General features: G+C 43.4%; 1 protein-coding gene across 2 annotated transcripts; it reads left to right on the top strand.

The window, feature by feature from the left end:
- The first annotated feature begins 295 nt into the window (after nt 1-295).
- Nucleotides 296-13,571, top strand: LOC144536210 (DNA-directed RNA polymerase III subunit RPC4). 2 transcript variants are annotated; one of them, XM_078279227.1, is made up of 8 exons: nt 296-1,221; nt 3,187-3,233; nt 3,359-3,513; nt 3,593-3,717; nt 6,205-6,316; nt 6,941-7,227; nt 8,797-8,949; nt 12,043-13,571. In XM_078279227.1, exons 1-8 carry the CDS (start codon nt 1,030-1,032, stop codon nt 12,202-12,204), a joined length of 1,233 nt encoding a protein of 410 aa, XP_078135353.1. In that variant the 5' UTR covers nt 296-1,029; the 3' UTR covers nt 12,205-13,571. The 2 variants fall into 2 exon arrangements, with proteins under 2 accessions (XP_078135353.1, XP_078135354.1); XM_078279228.1 differs by having other exon boundaries at nt 297-1,221; nt 12,064-13,571.

Genomic DNA, 13,571 nt, shown 5'->3' with positions numbered 1-13,571 from the left:
GTAAAGGGAGGGTAATAATAATCTTTAGATGGTGCAGGTCTGCACACTATCTGCAAACTAACTACAACTCCAGCTGTGAGATAAATGGTGTAGAGGTGTACATGTAGAGTAGAAGAAATATTCAAGTAAAGTGAGCCCACACGTACCTTAAAATTACTACTTGAGTCAAAGTACGAAGTTACGTTCCACCACCACTTTGACAAAAACGTATTTAAGAGCTGAGAATTTGTTCGACCCCTTCATCTCTATCACACACAGCAGACCATAGACATATATAGAGACCAACGCCGCCATCTTGTGGTTCCACTCGTGTAGTACATTTAACTACAACAATAGCAGTGCAGTAGTTACGCCAGGAAATTAACCTCCTAGATCCTTTCAAACTGGACACGTTAAACAGGTGGCAAAACGAATCTGGTAGAATAATGTCACCGGTTCAACATTTTTAACGTTTATATGTTTTTCTGCAACCACCGCCAGGATACTGCGCTGGGTTACGACCGAGAAGATGTGTCAGAGATGAACTCTGTTTATATGCAGCCATCAGGAAGGATAACGTTACTGTGCACTGCAGCGAGAGCGAATGTACCTAAGGCCAGACTTACTAATAATAACCAACGGTATCGGTTTGCTCAAACACAACGTGTTTATCTTCGTGAGTGTTAAGTTCTGCATTCTGGCGCAGTCTGTTTCGATACCGCTAGTGCGAACAAAATGGAGGGTAATAAGTTGTTGTTAAGTTGTCTGATGTAACGTTATATGGACCAGTGCAGTTTAGACTGCGTGTGCTAATCAACTGTTTCCGAAATCTCTTTGTTGGACAGAGAAAGAGTAACGGACAGATTAAGAAATAACGTACAGTAAAATCACTCCGCTAAGACGGCTTTACTTTCGAAATAGAAGCGCAATGGGTCCAAAACTGTAACGTTATTGATTATGTGCACAGTAAAAACAGGGTGTTTTGTTACGTGAAATCCCTTACCTACAGATACTAAATAAATAGTATAGCCTATTAAAAGATAACACAAAATGTCCGACTCTGGGGATACAGCAAGTGTCCCCGGCTCCTCCAGCCTCAGCAGCGGGACCGGGCTGAGTTTAACCGCGGGCAGAGGACTCCCAGGGCGGGTCAGGAGTGTGTCCTCCCCCACTCCACCCGGAAGACTGACGTCCCTCAGAACCAGGGACCTGACACTGGGGGGAGTCTTCAAAAAATCAAAGGTATGCCTACTGTATGGCACACGCCAAAGGCGTGGAAACACGACATGTTCCTGTATGAAATAAAAGCATTAATAGACTGGGCATCAAAAACTGTTAACTTCACATTACAATTAACAAATTGGAATTAATTCAAAATGTCTACAGTCTTAAATTAATGTTGCGTCACAGGATTCCTATACACTCTACACTGCAATATAGGATAATATACTCCAAACCAAACTTTGAAAGCTCCCTTACTGCTCAAGGGTAGTTTTCTGCACCATATCAGTAAACCATGTGTTCAGTAAGTCTGTTGCACAATTCATATGTGTGATTTACATGAAAAAGAATAAAACACGGATAAATACAACAAATTAAGATAAAGATAATAAAAAAGACAATATAAAGTAATTGTTAGGTAAAAACTCTTAAGGTGAAAGCAATGTTAAAAAAGATGTCTTAAGATTTTGTTGATGTGTGACAGTGCCTACAGTTTTAGAGTCTGTTAAACCACCAAGCAGACTACTCCATAGTTGAAGGCAAATATCTTTTTATATCTAACTGACATCTGGCCGAAAAGAGTGAAATCCAGTGGAATTTCCGGCGGCAATGGAGTAATCCCGGAAGTGAAACGTTGTGGATATATACTAGCCAGAACAGAACTAGAACATAACTTAAAATGAGGCAAAACAAGCAGCAGGTGGAGACCTACAGAAGACACTAATGAATACCAGGGCTTAATAGGCTAGAGGGAAGACCCCTAAAAGTTCTTTAGTTTTCTATCCCTGCTGGAGGTAGAACAAAGCACAACATGTGAAATGGAGTCTTGTAAAAACCTTTCACTGCAAAAGTGGTGATGTGGGTGTAAGGTTCCCATTCTACATCACCACTGATTTCTAAAACTGGTGTAAGCTTGTCCACACCTAAAAACAATCAAATTGCTCATGCCAGAAGCATCATCTGAAGCCACACTGTGACACACAAGACTTATACAGTTGTGTACAGAATCACAGATCCTGACATGGTTTGACGTTGCTGAGTGCTGATCACAGCCCTCTACCTGCTGAATAACCTAAAACACTGATAAAGGTCACATGCTCATTCAAAGTAAAACCTAAATATTTATATTGGTCGGTATATGACATCACCAATTAAACAAGATGAACTGCGCTCCTTGAAACTAATTGCTGCCTGAAATGTACTTTTTGTATTTTATCCTGGTTTTCCCACTGGTCTACATCCCCGGCACCATTTAGCCACAACATCCTGGAAGTGGAACGTCGTGGATATAGACTAAGTTCTTTCATATAACATAACATAACAACATAATGTTTTTTTTTAAGGCCGATATCAATTATTAGTAGTTAGTGAAACCGATATTTGGAACCGATATGCATTCACAGTGAAAATGAAAATCTTTAAGTCAAAATTAGGATTTTGGAATGTTACAAACTCCAACACAAAACTTTGTTTAAATGCTTTAAGCAATTATTTAATAAATTAGAAAATGTCAACATAATCCCCAGTAACAGTCCGATAGTGTTGTGTGGGGGTGGGGGGCATTAAGTCAGACTCAGTGGTGAGTGAAACTGAAGCAGAGGGACAGACACAGAGCTGTAGCAGAGCCAAAGTACAACACTTTTTAATACATTAACTTTATCTGTTATCACACATTTAACACATTTCCTTCTTTCACAGGAAGGTCCGGGTCAACATTAGGGTCTTTAGAAACTCATTTGGTCTGATGGCTGCTTTAATGTAGGTGCTAATGGGAGGGTCACAATTAAAAAAGGTATTCTGCTCGTTGGAAAGAACTACCGTTATCTTCATTAACACGCAAAATAAGTCATATTGAATCTGGCAGCTAGAAATGTATAGCATATTAAATATTCCATGTATTTGCATCACCTTTGTTTTAAATCCCAATGAAGAAATACTTTGTATTAACAATGTTTTGTATTTCTTTGTGTTCTCTTTATTCCAAAGAAAACTTTTGAGCCAAATGTCCACGCTGTGAGGAAAAGCAAAGATGAGTGAGTGGCCATCAATAAGATAATGCCAGTCTCCTGTTTATTAATGAGTTTTAAACTTTGCATATTGTGTGCTGTTAGTATGTAGTGTATTGTGATTATAAATATCACATTTGATTCTTGCCCAGGTTAAAGGAAGCGATCCATGTGACTCCAAAAAAGGAGAGACGAGAGAGGGATGAGAGGAGGAGAGAGAACAGAGGGAGGAGGAGAGCGAGGCCTCAGACTATCCAGTCTCACTCCATCTTTGAGCAGGGTCCTGCCGACACCGTACGCAAAACAGGTGCACAACTTCTTTCTTTTTCCTTTCTTTTTCAGTGGAATTTGAGCACCCTTCACAATCAGCCCATCTCTCTGTTCAGGTTTGCGTGGTGCCATAGACCTGCATGACTCCACCACCTCTCCTGTGTGTAAACTGGTGAAGAAAGAAAGGAAAGACTCGGAGGAGGATGAAGATGAGATACTCAGTAAACTACAGAAAGATGATGTGAGTATTTCCTGCTAGCTGCTGTACCTTCAGAGGATACATTCACAATTGTTCAAGGCTGTCTTAAAACAACAGTCAAGTGCCCATATAATCATTTTTCTTTCTGTAATTTTTAGTCAGTTAAACACTAGTTATTAACGGCGTTAAGGCAAACCCATTTTAACGGCGTGAATTCTTTTATCACAAGATTAACTTTTTGGCAAAGCAAACTTTGTGCTTTTTCACATGCTGTTGCAACAACTAGTAACGTTAGAAAAACTACAAAACCACACCGGATCTAGCTAGACCGGAAACAAAACAACAGGCACGCCGCACACACTTGTTTGGGCTTGCGAGCCGGCCAAAGAGTAGTAGGCTAACGTTATGTTTTGAGTGGATGGCGAGCGCGAGACGCCGAAATGGATGCCAATAAGATTCTGAATGGAAAGTTTACTTTTAAAAAGTTGCCAAATGGTTCCATTGACAAGACCAAAGTGATCTGTGTGTTTTGTCGTTGTGAACTGAGCTATCATCGCAGCACGTCCAGTCTGAAATACCACTTGATGGCCAAGCACACAGCTGATGGCCAAGCACACAGCTGATGGCCAAGCACACAGCTGATGGCCAAGCACACAGCTGATGCCAATTCTCCGCCCCCTCATCAAAGCCGTTACATTGTGTGAGAGATTATTTGCTCCAAGTGAGAATGTTAGTGTGAAATTGAACACTACAGTATGCCAATGTTGTTTTCAATAAAAAAAAAAACATTTGCACAAAGCAAGCTGATCCACTTTTCCATGTTGATAAGAGCATTAAAATGAGAAAAAATAATGGGACAAAAAGAAATCTAGGGACATTTAGAATAGATAAAAATGCGTGATAAATTGCGATTAATTGCGAGCTAATATTTTAATCGTTTGACAGTCATTTTTACTCCTGAAGTTTGTATGCAGCTTCAGCAGTCTGATTTAGGCAAATCAAGTAGGTATTTCACAGTTAGTCTTTTTGTAGTCTATATTCTTCGCGCTCCACTTCTGGAATTGCTCCGGTGCTGCAGGAAATTGTACCAGATGCATGGATTTTCCGTTTCCTTCCTCTGTCTCTGTGTTGGATTTGTGAGGACTATGGTTAACTGCTCCTCAGATCTCTGCAGGGTAAATCCAGACAGCAAGACTATCTGATCAATCTGAGTTTTCTCTTGTACAACTATTTTGCAGCGGCTCTGTGCGGAGTTTAGCACCGCCCATGATGATTGTGATTGGTTTAAAGAAATGCCAATAAACCACAGCATGTTTTTCTCCCATCCCTGAATGCTATGTGGACTAGCCAGACCCTCCTTCTGCGCGCTTTGGAGGAGGGTCTGGCAAAGTGAGACTAGTCTTTTTGTACAAAATTCCCTCGTTGTGTTACTATCCCTCCGCTGCAGTTCAGCAAGGACCCTATCATTGCAAGTCCAATATATTAACCCTCCTCGTAGCTCTGGTCTGTTGTCTACGCACTGTTTGGCTATATATATTTAGCAAATATTTGGCTACGGGTGACACCTTTCACATTAGAGATTTCACATAGTCATTTGATCCATTGTTAAAGTACACTGTGTAGTAGTGTTTTAAGTATTATATTAGCTAAAATCAGTGTCTTCATTCACAAATATGTCCTCATTGGTGTAAAATGACCTCTGCCAATGATCTGATTTATCCTCGTAAGCGAAGAATTTCGTATCTGTATTTACATTGGATGGGCAAGTCCAAGGAGGCTTCCATGTCGTTCCGCCATTTTGAAAAACTATAATCACTGAGAGGGACATAGAGCACTAGCCTACCTGTCTAGCTAATCCACAACGCGGTTTTGTTCAGAGCCAGCGTCACGTGACTGAAACCAGCTGAAACGGAGACGGAGATCAGTGAGAGGCGCTTGTCACTGCCCTTTAGTTCATAATGGAGGATCATACTTATGCTGAGCACAGGAGAAGGAATCCTCATCGCCAAAAAAGTGAAAATTGGAAGACATGTTGTCATAGCTTCTTGGTACATAACGGCTACCGTAGTTGCAACACGCATTTGAAAAAGCGAGGTGCTAGAGAGCACTATTGGTTTGAATGCAAAACACAATTTTACCGCTAGATGGGAGAAATTCCTACACAGTGGACCTTTTAATATGAGAATATTGACTTTAACATCATATCATTAAACTAAAGCAGGGGTCCAAAACTGCTGGCTTTTTCTCAGTCTTTTATTTAAGAGTGCTTTTCTAGGCTGGTCTTATTTCACATTCAACATTTAAGAAGCTGCACCTAACTGTGCATCACAGCACTCTGATTTACCATGACACAACTGATACAATAATGTCTCTTTCTAGACATGGAGGACAGATTTGTTTTTTAAGGAGTTTAATGTGTCTGTTTCCTGTCTCATCTGCAAGCAGAAAGCTGCTGTTTTCCAGGAATACAGTCTCAGCATCACCCATCTCATCATTGGTCATAACTAATGTTATATGTTGCACCTACAGTTCATAGATGATCCCGGGCTGAGGAATGATGACAAGCTGAAACCCATCCAGCTGCCTCTGTGTCAGTCCAGTAGCTTCAATAAGAGTCGAACACTGACAACCACCACAACATGTGAGAAAAACCACCTCGGACTACTACTCCTACTACCACTACTGTCTCACCACTAACAGTGTCACATTACATGCCTGTAAACAAAGAGCTCATTTCATTCAGGACATTCACGTTAAGGTATTAACCATCTATTTCAGCAATATCCATTTCATTTTGGCAGTGTGTCTCTACTCATGTGATGCTCTGGATCTGGAACAAATCTGAGCAAGCTTAACACAAACTATCGCTGAGCTAACAATCACCCTGACAGAGTCTGAGACACACAACTTTTATTGAACACATTAAGTAAACATGCAACATTTACGTAGGACTAAATGCTAATACTGAAGGAGGCTGGGGGCATGTAAGGAGTTATTTCTGAAAGCAGGCAGCAGTGCAGCAGCATGATAAGCACTCAGCGTTGTTGCATGCAGACCGAATGAACGCTAAATGTTTATATGGACCACCTATTGTGAGAGATAAGATAGTGGACATGTGTGAATGGAAAGTGTATGGAACACATCAACTAAAAAAATTACTTCCATTCCTGCCTGTACTGCCACGAGGCTCCATGTCCGTGCATGATCAATAAGTAATCTGTTGCAGCCCGTTCTTGTGTTGAAGTGTTTGTTGTCATGTTGGCAGGTGCGGAGAACCCTCCTCTGTTCAGACCTCCGTCCTGTAGGGCTCAGAGTAGAGCAGGCCACAACAGAACAGAGCTGCCCAAATCAGAGCCACCATCTTTGGTAGAACTGCTGCAGGATATCAGCCTGTCTGGCAGAGAGGAGCTCTTCTTCATGCAGTTACCTGACAGTATGCCGGGCAGAGCGTCTGGACAGAAGGTTGACCCCCCTCAAGGATCTACAGCAGAGAAACTTACCAAGAAGGAAGGCAAGCCTGAAGACAAGAGGCCTTCACATCTACAAGCACAAGTGAGTTCTTGTGCACATTGAGCACATAACTTTGGCTTACTTTGCTGCATTCAATGCCTCCCTCTTTTTCTGCTTTGTGCTGTTACTAACCCTCTTGGAAGCCTTTTTTCTGAATAATGCGTCAACCCTGAGGAGTTGTACTCTCTGAATTTACTTAGTGGCATCTCTTCATGCAGATATATCTGGCATTACTTGCTCAGGTTTTGAGACATACTGTATGTGTCCGAGGTTTCTGCTGCTGCCTTAAAAACCCCTGAGGAAGACACTGTCATAAACAACAGCAAACTACACGTTTTATGTCATATGTAATATCTCCAGATCAATGCAGTGCAGCATTTTTTTTGTTAAGAAGCAGAGAGATGCACCGTTTCAACTAGGCCTTCCATGCGATCGTAGGTCTTCCAGAAGCTTTTTGATCCAGCCTGAAACTACAGTGTCTTTGCACAATAAATCTATAATTATGAATCCATGTCAATCTATATCACCACATCACTTCAGGCTAGCATTGTTATGTTTGTTTAGCATGAAAGCTAACACCTGGGCATGCCAAAGAGGGCTTCTATGTGATCTTAGGCCTTCCAGAAGCTTTGTAATCCAGCCTGGAACTGCAGTGTCTTTTCGGAGACTTAATGGACCTTTTTCACAGCAGACATTTTGCTTTTGGATTTTTTTCCTTTCCTTTATTGTGTTATATATCTTTTTTGTGCATGTTATATGTTTATGTTTACAAAGTGAAAAAGCCCAAAGTCCACCCCAAAGGGACTTACCATCTCCAACAGAAAACACTGTTCACAAACTGCTCCAAACAGCTCTATTGTAGTCCAGCCTTTACTTCAGAGACAAACGTGGTCACTTTGTAACACACGTTATAACGCTCGCCTAGCTGCTAGCATGGCACGCCCTCATACTCTGCTTCTGACTGGCTAGTAGTCCTTACCTAGGTACTGTCAGGACACGCCCTCATACTCTGCTTCTGACTGGCTAGTAGTCCTTACCTAGGTACTGTCAGGACACGCCCTCATACTCTGCTTCTGACTGGCTAGTAGTCCTTACCTAGGTACTGTCAGGGCCCTCATACTCTGCTTCTGACTGGCTAGTAGTCCTTACCTAGGTACTGTCAGGGCACGCCCTCATACTCTGCTTCTGACTGGCTAGTAGTCCTTACCTAGGTACTGCGCATGTGCGACTCCCAACAAAGATGGAACAGCAGTGAGATGTCTCACTCTGTAGCTAAAACAGAGAGCTCAACACACAGGGTGAAAAGAGGAACTGCAGCAATGTGCAGTACAACAAAAAGGTTTTGCCTCTGGAGCAACTAGGGGTTAGTGTCTTGCTCAGGGACACATTGGTTGATGTATCGCAGTGGGAATCAAACCCAGATCTCCCACACCAAAGGCATGTGTCATATCCACTGTGCCATCACCACCCACTATTTATTTTGGCCTAAAGATTTCAGTCAAATTTACAGACATTTAGTACTGTACAACATATGAACTGTTGCTCTTTTTAATCCAAACATGCTAGTCTCAGCCAGTTATTAACAGATTTTGTATCTCTGCCTGTACTCAGGAGGCTGCGGTGAAGGAGGGCTGCCCGGTGCTTTCCCAACTCCCAGAAGGATTTATGGGTAAACTGCAGATCAGGAAGTCAGGAAAGGTGGAGCTGAAGCTGGGTCACGTTGTTATGGACGTCTCTGAGGGCGCTGCATTCTCCTTCCTGCAGGTAAGAGAGTGTGTGTGTGTGTGTGTGTGTGTGTGTGTGTGTGTGTGTGTGTGCGCGCGTGCGTGTGCGCGTCATATAATAACATCCATCCATCCATCTTTGTCCACTTATCCGGGGTCGGGTCGCGGGGGGAGCAGCTCCAGCAGGGGACCTCAAACTTCCCTTTCCCGAGCCACATTAACCAGCTCCGACTGGGGGATCCCGAGGCGTTCCCAGGCCAGGTTGGAGATATAATCCCTCCACCTAGTCCTGGGTCTTCCCCGAGGCCTCTTCCCAGCTGGACGTGCCTGGAAAACCTCCCTAGGGAGGTGCCCAGGGGGCATCATTACCAGATGCCCAAACCACCTCAACTGGCTCCTTTTGACGTGAAGGAGCAGCGGCTCTACTCCGACCTCCTCACGGATGACTGAGCTTCTCACCCTATCTCTAAGGGAGACGCCAGCTACCCTCCTGAGGAAACCCATATCGGCCGCTTGTACCCTGGATCTTGTTCTTTCGGTCTTGACCCAGCCTTCATGACCATAGGTGAGGATAGGAACAAATATTGACCGGTAGATTGAGAGCTTTGCCTTCTGGCTCAGCTCTCTTTTCGTCACAACGGTGCGATAAATTGAATGTAATACCGCACCCGCTTCATTGTCCCCTCACTTGCCAACAAGACCCCAAGGTACTTGAACTCCTTCACTTGGGGTAAGGACTCATTCCCTACCTGGAGTAGGCACTCCATCGGTTTCCTGCTGAGAACCATGGCCTCAGATTTAGAGGTGCTGATCCTTATCCCAGCCCACTTGGTTGCGAACCGATCCAGTGAGTGCTGAAGGTCACAGGCCGATGATGCCATCAGAACCACATCATCTGCAAAGAGCAGCGATGAGATCCCCAGCCCACCGAACTGCAACCCCTCCCCACCACTACCCCTCGACATCCTGTCCATAAATATTACAAACAGGATTGGTGACAAAGCGCAGCCCTGGCGGAGGCCAACCCTCACCTGAAACGAGTCCGACTTACTGCCGAGAACCCGGACACAGCTCTCACTTTGGTCATACAGAGATTGGATGGCCCTGAGAAGGGACCCCCTCACCCCATACTCCCGCAGCACCTCCAACAGTATCTCCCGGGGGACCCGGTCATACGCCTTTTCCAGATCCACAAAACGCATACTCCCAGGCTCCCTCCAGGATCCTTGCGAGAGTAAAGAGCTGGTCCGTTGTTCCACGACCAGGACGGAATCCGCATTGTTCCTCTTCAACCTGAGGTTCGACTATCGACCGAACCCTCCTTTCCAGCACCTTGGAGTAGACTTTACCGGGGAGGCTGAGAAGTGTGATACGAGTATCACACTTCTCAGCCTCCCTGGTCCGTGTAATTGGCACACACCCTCTGGTCCCCCTTTTTGGACAGGTGAACCACCACCCCTGTCTGCCACTCCTTAGGTACTGTTCCAAACTTCCACGCAATGTTGAAGAGGCGTGTCAACCAAGACAGCCCCTCCACACCCAGAGCTTTCAGCATTTCTGGACGGATCTCATCAATTCCTGGGGCTTTGCCACTGTGGAGTTGTTTGACTACCTCAGCGACTTCCGCCTGGGAAATTGACGACAATCCCCCATCATCCTCCAGCTCTGCCTCTAACATAGAGGGCGTATTAGCTGGATTTAGAAGTTCCTCAAATGCTCCTTCCACCGCCCTATTACCTCCTCATTTGAGGTAAACAGCGTCCCATCCTTACTGTACACAGCTTGGATGGTTCTCCGCTTCCCCCTCCTGAGGTGGCGAACGGTTTTCCAGAAGCACCTTGGTGCCGACCGAAAGTCCTTCTCCGAACTTCTCCCACACCCACTGCTTTGCCTCTTTCATGGCAGAGGCTGCAGCCCTTCGGGCCCTTCAGTACCCTGCAACTGCCTCTGGAGTCCTCCGGGATAACATATCGCCGCTGCCTCTCTCCAGTCACTCTCTAGCTCGCTTGGCCACATCACCGTGCTCACAGGCGGTCGTTGAGCTACAACTAGCCTCTGGCGACCTGACATCACCTGACATGTCGCAGCGATGACATCAGCTGGTTTGAGTCGAGCTGAGACGGGCCGGTTCAGACCACTGACACTTTTCCCCACAACGTTCTAAAACGGTGTTGTCTCGTTGCGACTCTTTGGTCTGAACTGGGCTTTACTCAAACATGTCTATGCTTGTTCAAATGAGCAAACTATAGGCAGTCACACAGAGTGGTAGGAGTATGTGACATTTTGATAAAAAGCCTTATGGCTACGTGATTATGCGTCACGTTTTCTTAAAAAATGTGATGGAATATGCGGAATGTCGAGATATGTTAACATTCAGAGTAGAGGTGTGAATCTTCAATGATCTTTGGATTCCATTATGATTATCATGTCTTAGATTCGATATCTCGATGCATCACGATGCGTCAAATACATTTTTCTATTAAAGCCATATAGGATATTTAATTCATAGCTTTTCAAGCTTCAAAAACCAAACATTCTGCAGTGCTCCAATACTAAAATAAATTGGATACATAAAACTACAGCACTGAGCACATGGCACTTCCTGAATGTGCAAAACATACCAGAATATGTAAACAGAAATGTTGTTAGGCCTACATTAAATTGTAAACAGAAATAATCGATTATGGCCCGGCTGATTATCAATGCAGCATCGTCCATGTCCACGATTCGATGCATCCATTATTTGATTAATTTCAACACCTCTAATTCAGAGCTTTTTTAATTTTTTAATATTTTCTTTTTAACTGCGGTAAATCTGCCGAGTTCTGCGTTTACAGATTCCGTGTGGACCTATTAATAAGAATATACAGTACATTTCCATTTTCATTTCAAAAATGTTAACATCATTTTAAAATCTAATTCATTTTTTTAGGAAAAAAATCTTTCCAAAACTTAGGTGAACAATATACCAAATGATTATAATTGTCACATATAATGTATTGCCAAATGCAATCTACTGGACTTTTTTTTTTTTTTTATTGAACACTTAACTATTGCAATACCAGGTTATGTCTGCCAATAACATGTGATTCGAAAAACCAAGCCACTCTGAAACTGTTAATATAGAAGCCAGCTATCCCTCTTCCTTCTGCAGCAGCTGGTGTCTGTGCGTCTGTCTGATGGCCGAACTGGAGACATGATGGTGTTGGGGAACGTCCACCACAAACTGGTCTTATCTCCGGACTTCCAGGCTTTACTGAGACAAGCTGCACCGCAGCAGGGACAAGGACCCTGATCATCTCTCAGCCACTGCACAGACAGCCAACACAGCTGAGAGTCATAGACCTTTTGAAAGAAGTTAACATTTGTTTGAATTGTGTGGGATTCCTGATCTGATGTTTTGTTACCATGCCAACTGATCACTGTGGAGGAAATGACAGGTTTGTATATTCTCCATACCTCTCCTCTGAGGTTTTAAGGCAGCTATGTAGGTTACCCTCAGTAACCTGTTTTCTTTGATAATTTTTATGCTTTGGTTTAGTTTCGTAAATTTTGAACATCCTGTGATGGCAAAACCATCTGTCAAAAGACACCGCCAGAGGAGACATGTTGTTTTTGGAAAGGATACAAATTGTGATGTGGTAAATACTGTACATGGCGTCAGACTCAACCTACTGATCCTCAAGGACTCCCATTTACAGAGGGGTGACTTCTGACAGAGAGGAGAACACTCAGCATAGCAGTCAACATGGTTGTGAGCTTAGAGGCTTAAAGCTTGATTTATGGTTCTGTGGAGGCTCCACGCCGAGCTTTCTCCATAGTCTACGTAAGTGGCCTGATGTTTATACTTGTGTGTTGGTGTGCGTGTCGAGCCAGCATGTGTCTGTGGGGGGAGCGTGTGGTAGAGCGAGGGAGAAGTGAGAGAGTGACGGCGATAAGCTTCAGAACGAGTAGAGTGCAAGATAGTACCCTAAGACTCTAGAGTCTTAGGGTACTAAGCTGGAATTTGTAACTTTTTTAGTATTTAGCAAACTTAGATATAGTAGTGTTTTCAGTATTGGTTCTAGATGTTTGTTTTGTCTGTTTGTGAGCCGCCTTGTTTTTTTTGCTACCTCAACATTTAATTGCCAGCCAAGCTTTCAAATCAATAGAAGTACATCAACATGTTCAGAGTCTTGAATGACCTCTTAGTGAAAGAGAGAGAGACTGCTCCATTTTCATTTTGCTAGACTGAAGTACAGCTTTTGATACAGTAGATCAAGTCATCCTGGTATATAAAGATTACTTTTAATGCTATTCATGGCTCCAGGTCATATTTCCATGCTGTGCGAAGCCTCAGGTCCTATTGGCTGTTCTTGTGTCTAGAGTAGACTAGAGGGGACTTGGTCTTTGCTGTCCGGGCACCCTGGCTCTGGAATGACCTGATTTGAGGAGCTCAGGCTCACCTTGTCATCATCTCCCTTTCTACTATTTTTAAAACAAGACAAGTACACCAATAACTTTTTTATGTTTGTATGTCTTTTATGCTGATATCTCATTGTTTTATACACTGTACATTGTAGATTTTAATCTGTCTGTTTTATCATTTTTTTACCGCCTTTATTTGAATTCTGAATCTTTGTTATCATTGTTTATCTGTATAAATAAACGTTATTGATATTA

This window comes from Sander vitreus, chromosome 21 (genome assembly GCF_031162955.1).
Source record: "Sander vitreus isolate 19-12246 chromosome 21, sanVit1, whole genome shotgun sequence".
NCBI classification, from domain to species: domain Eukaryota; kingdom Metazoa; phylum Chordata; class Actinopteri; order Perciformes; family Percidae; genus Sander; species Sander vitreus.
This window is presented reverse-complemented; position numbering and strand designations above follow the sequence as displayed.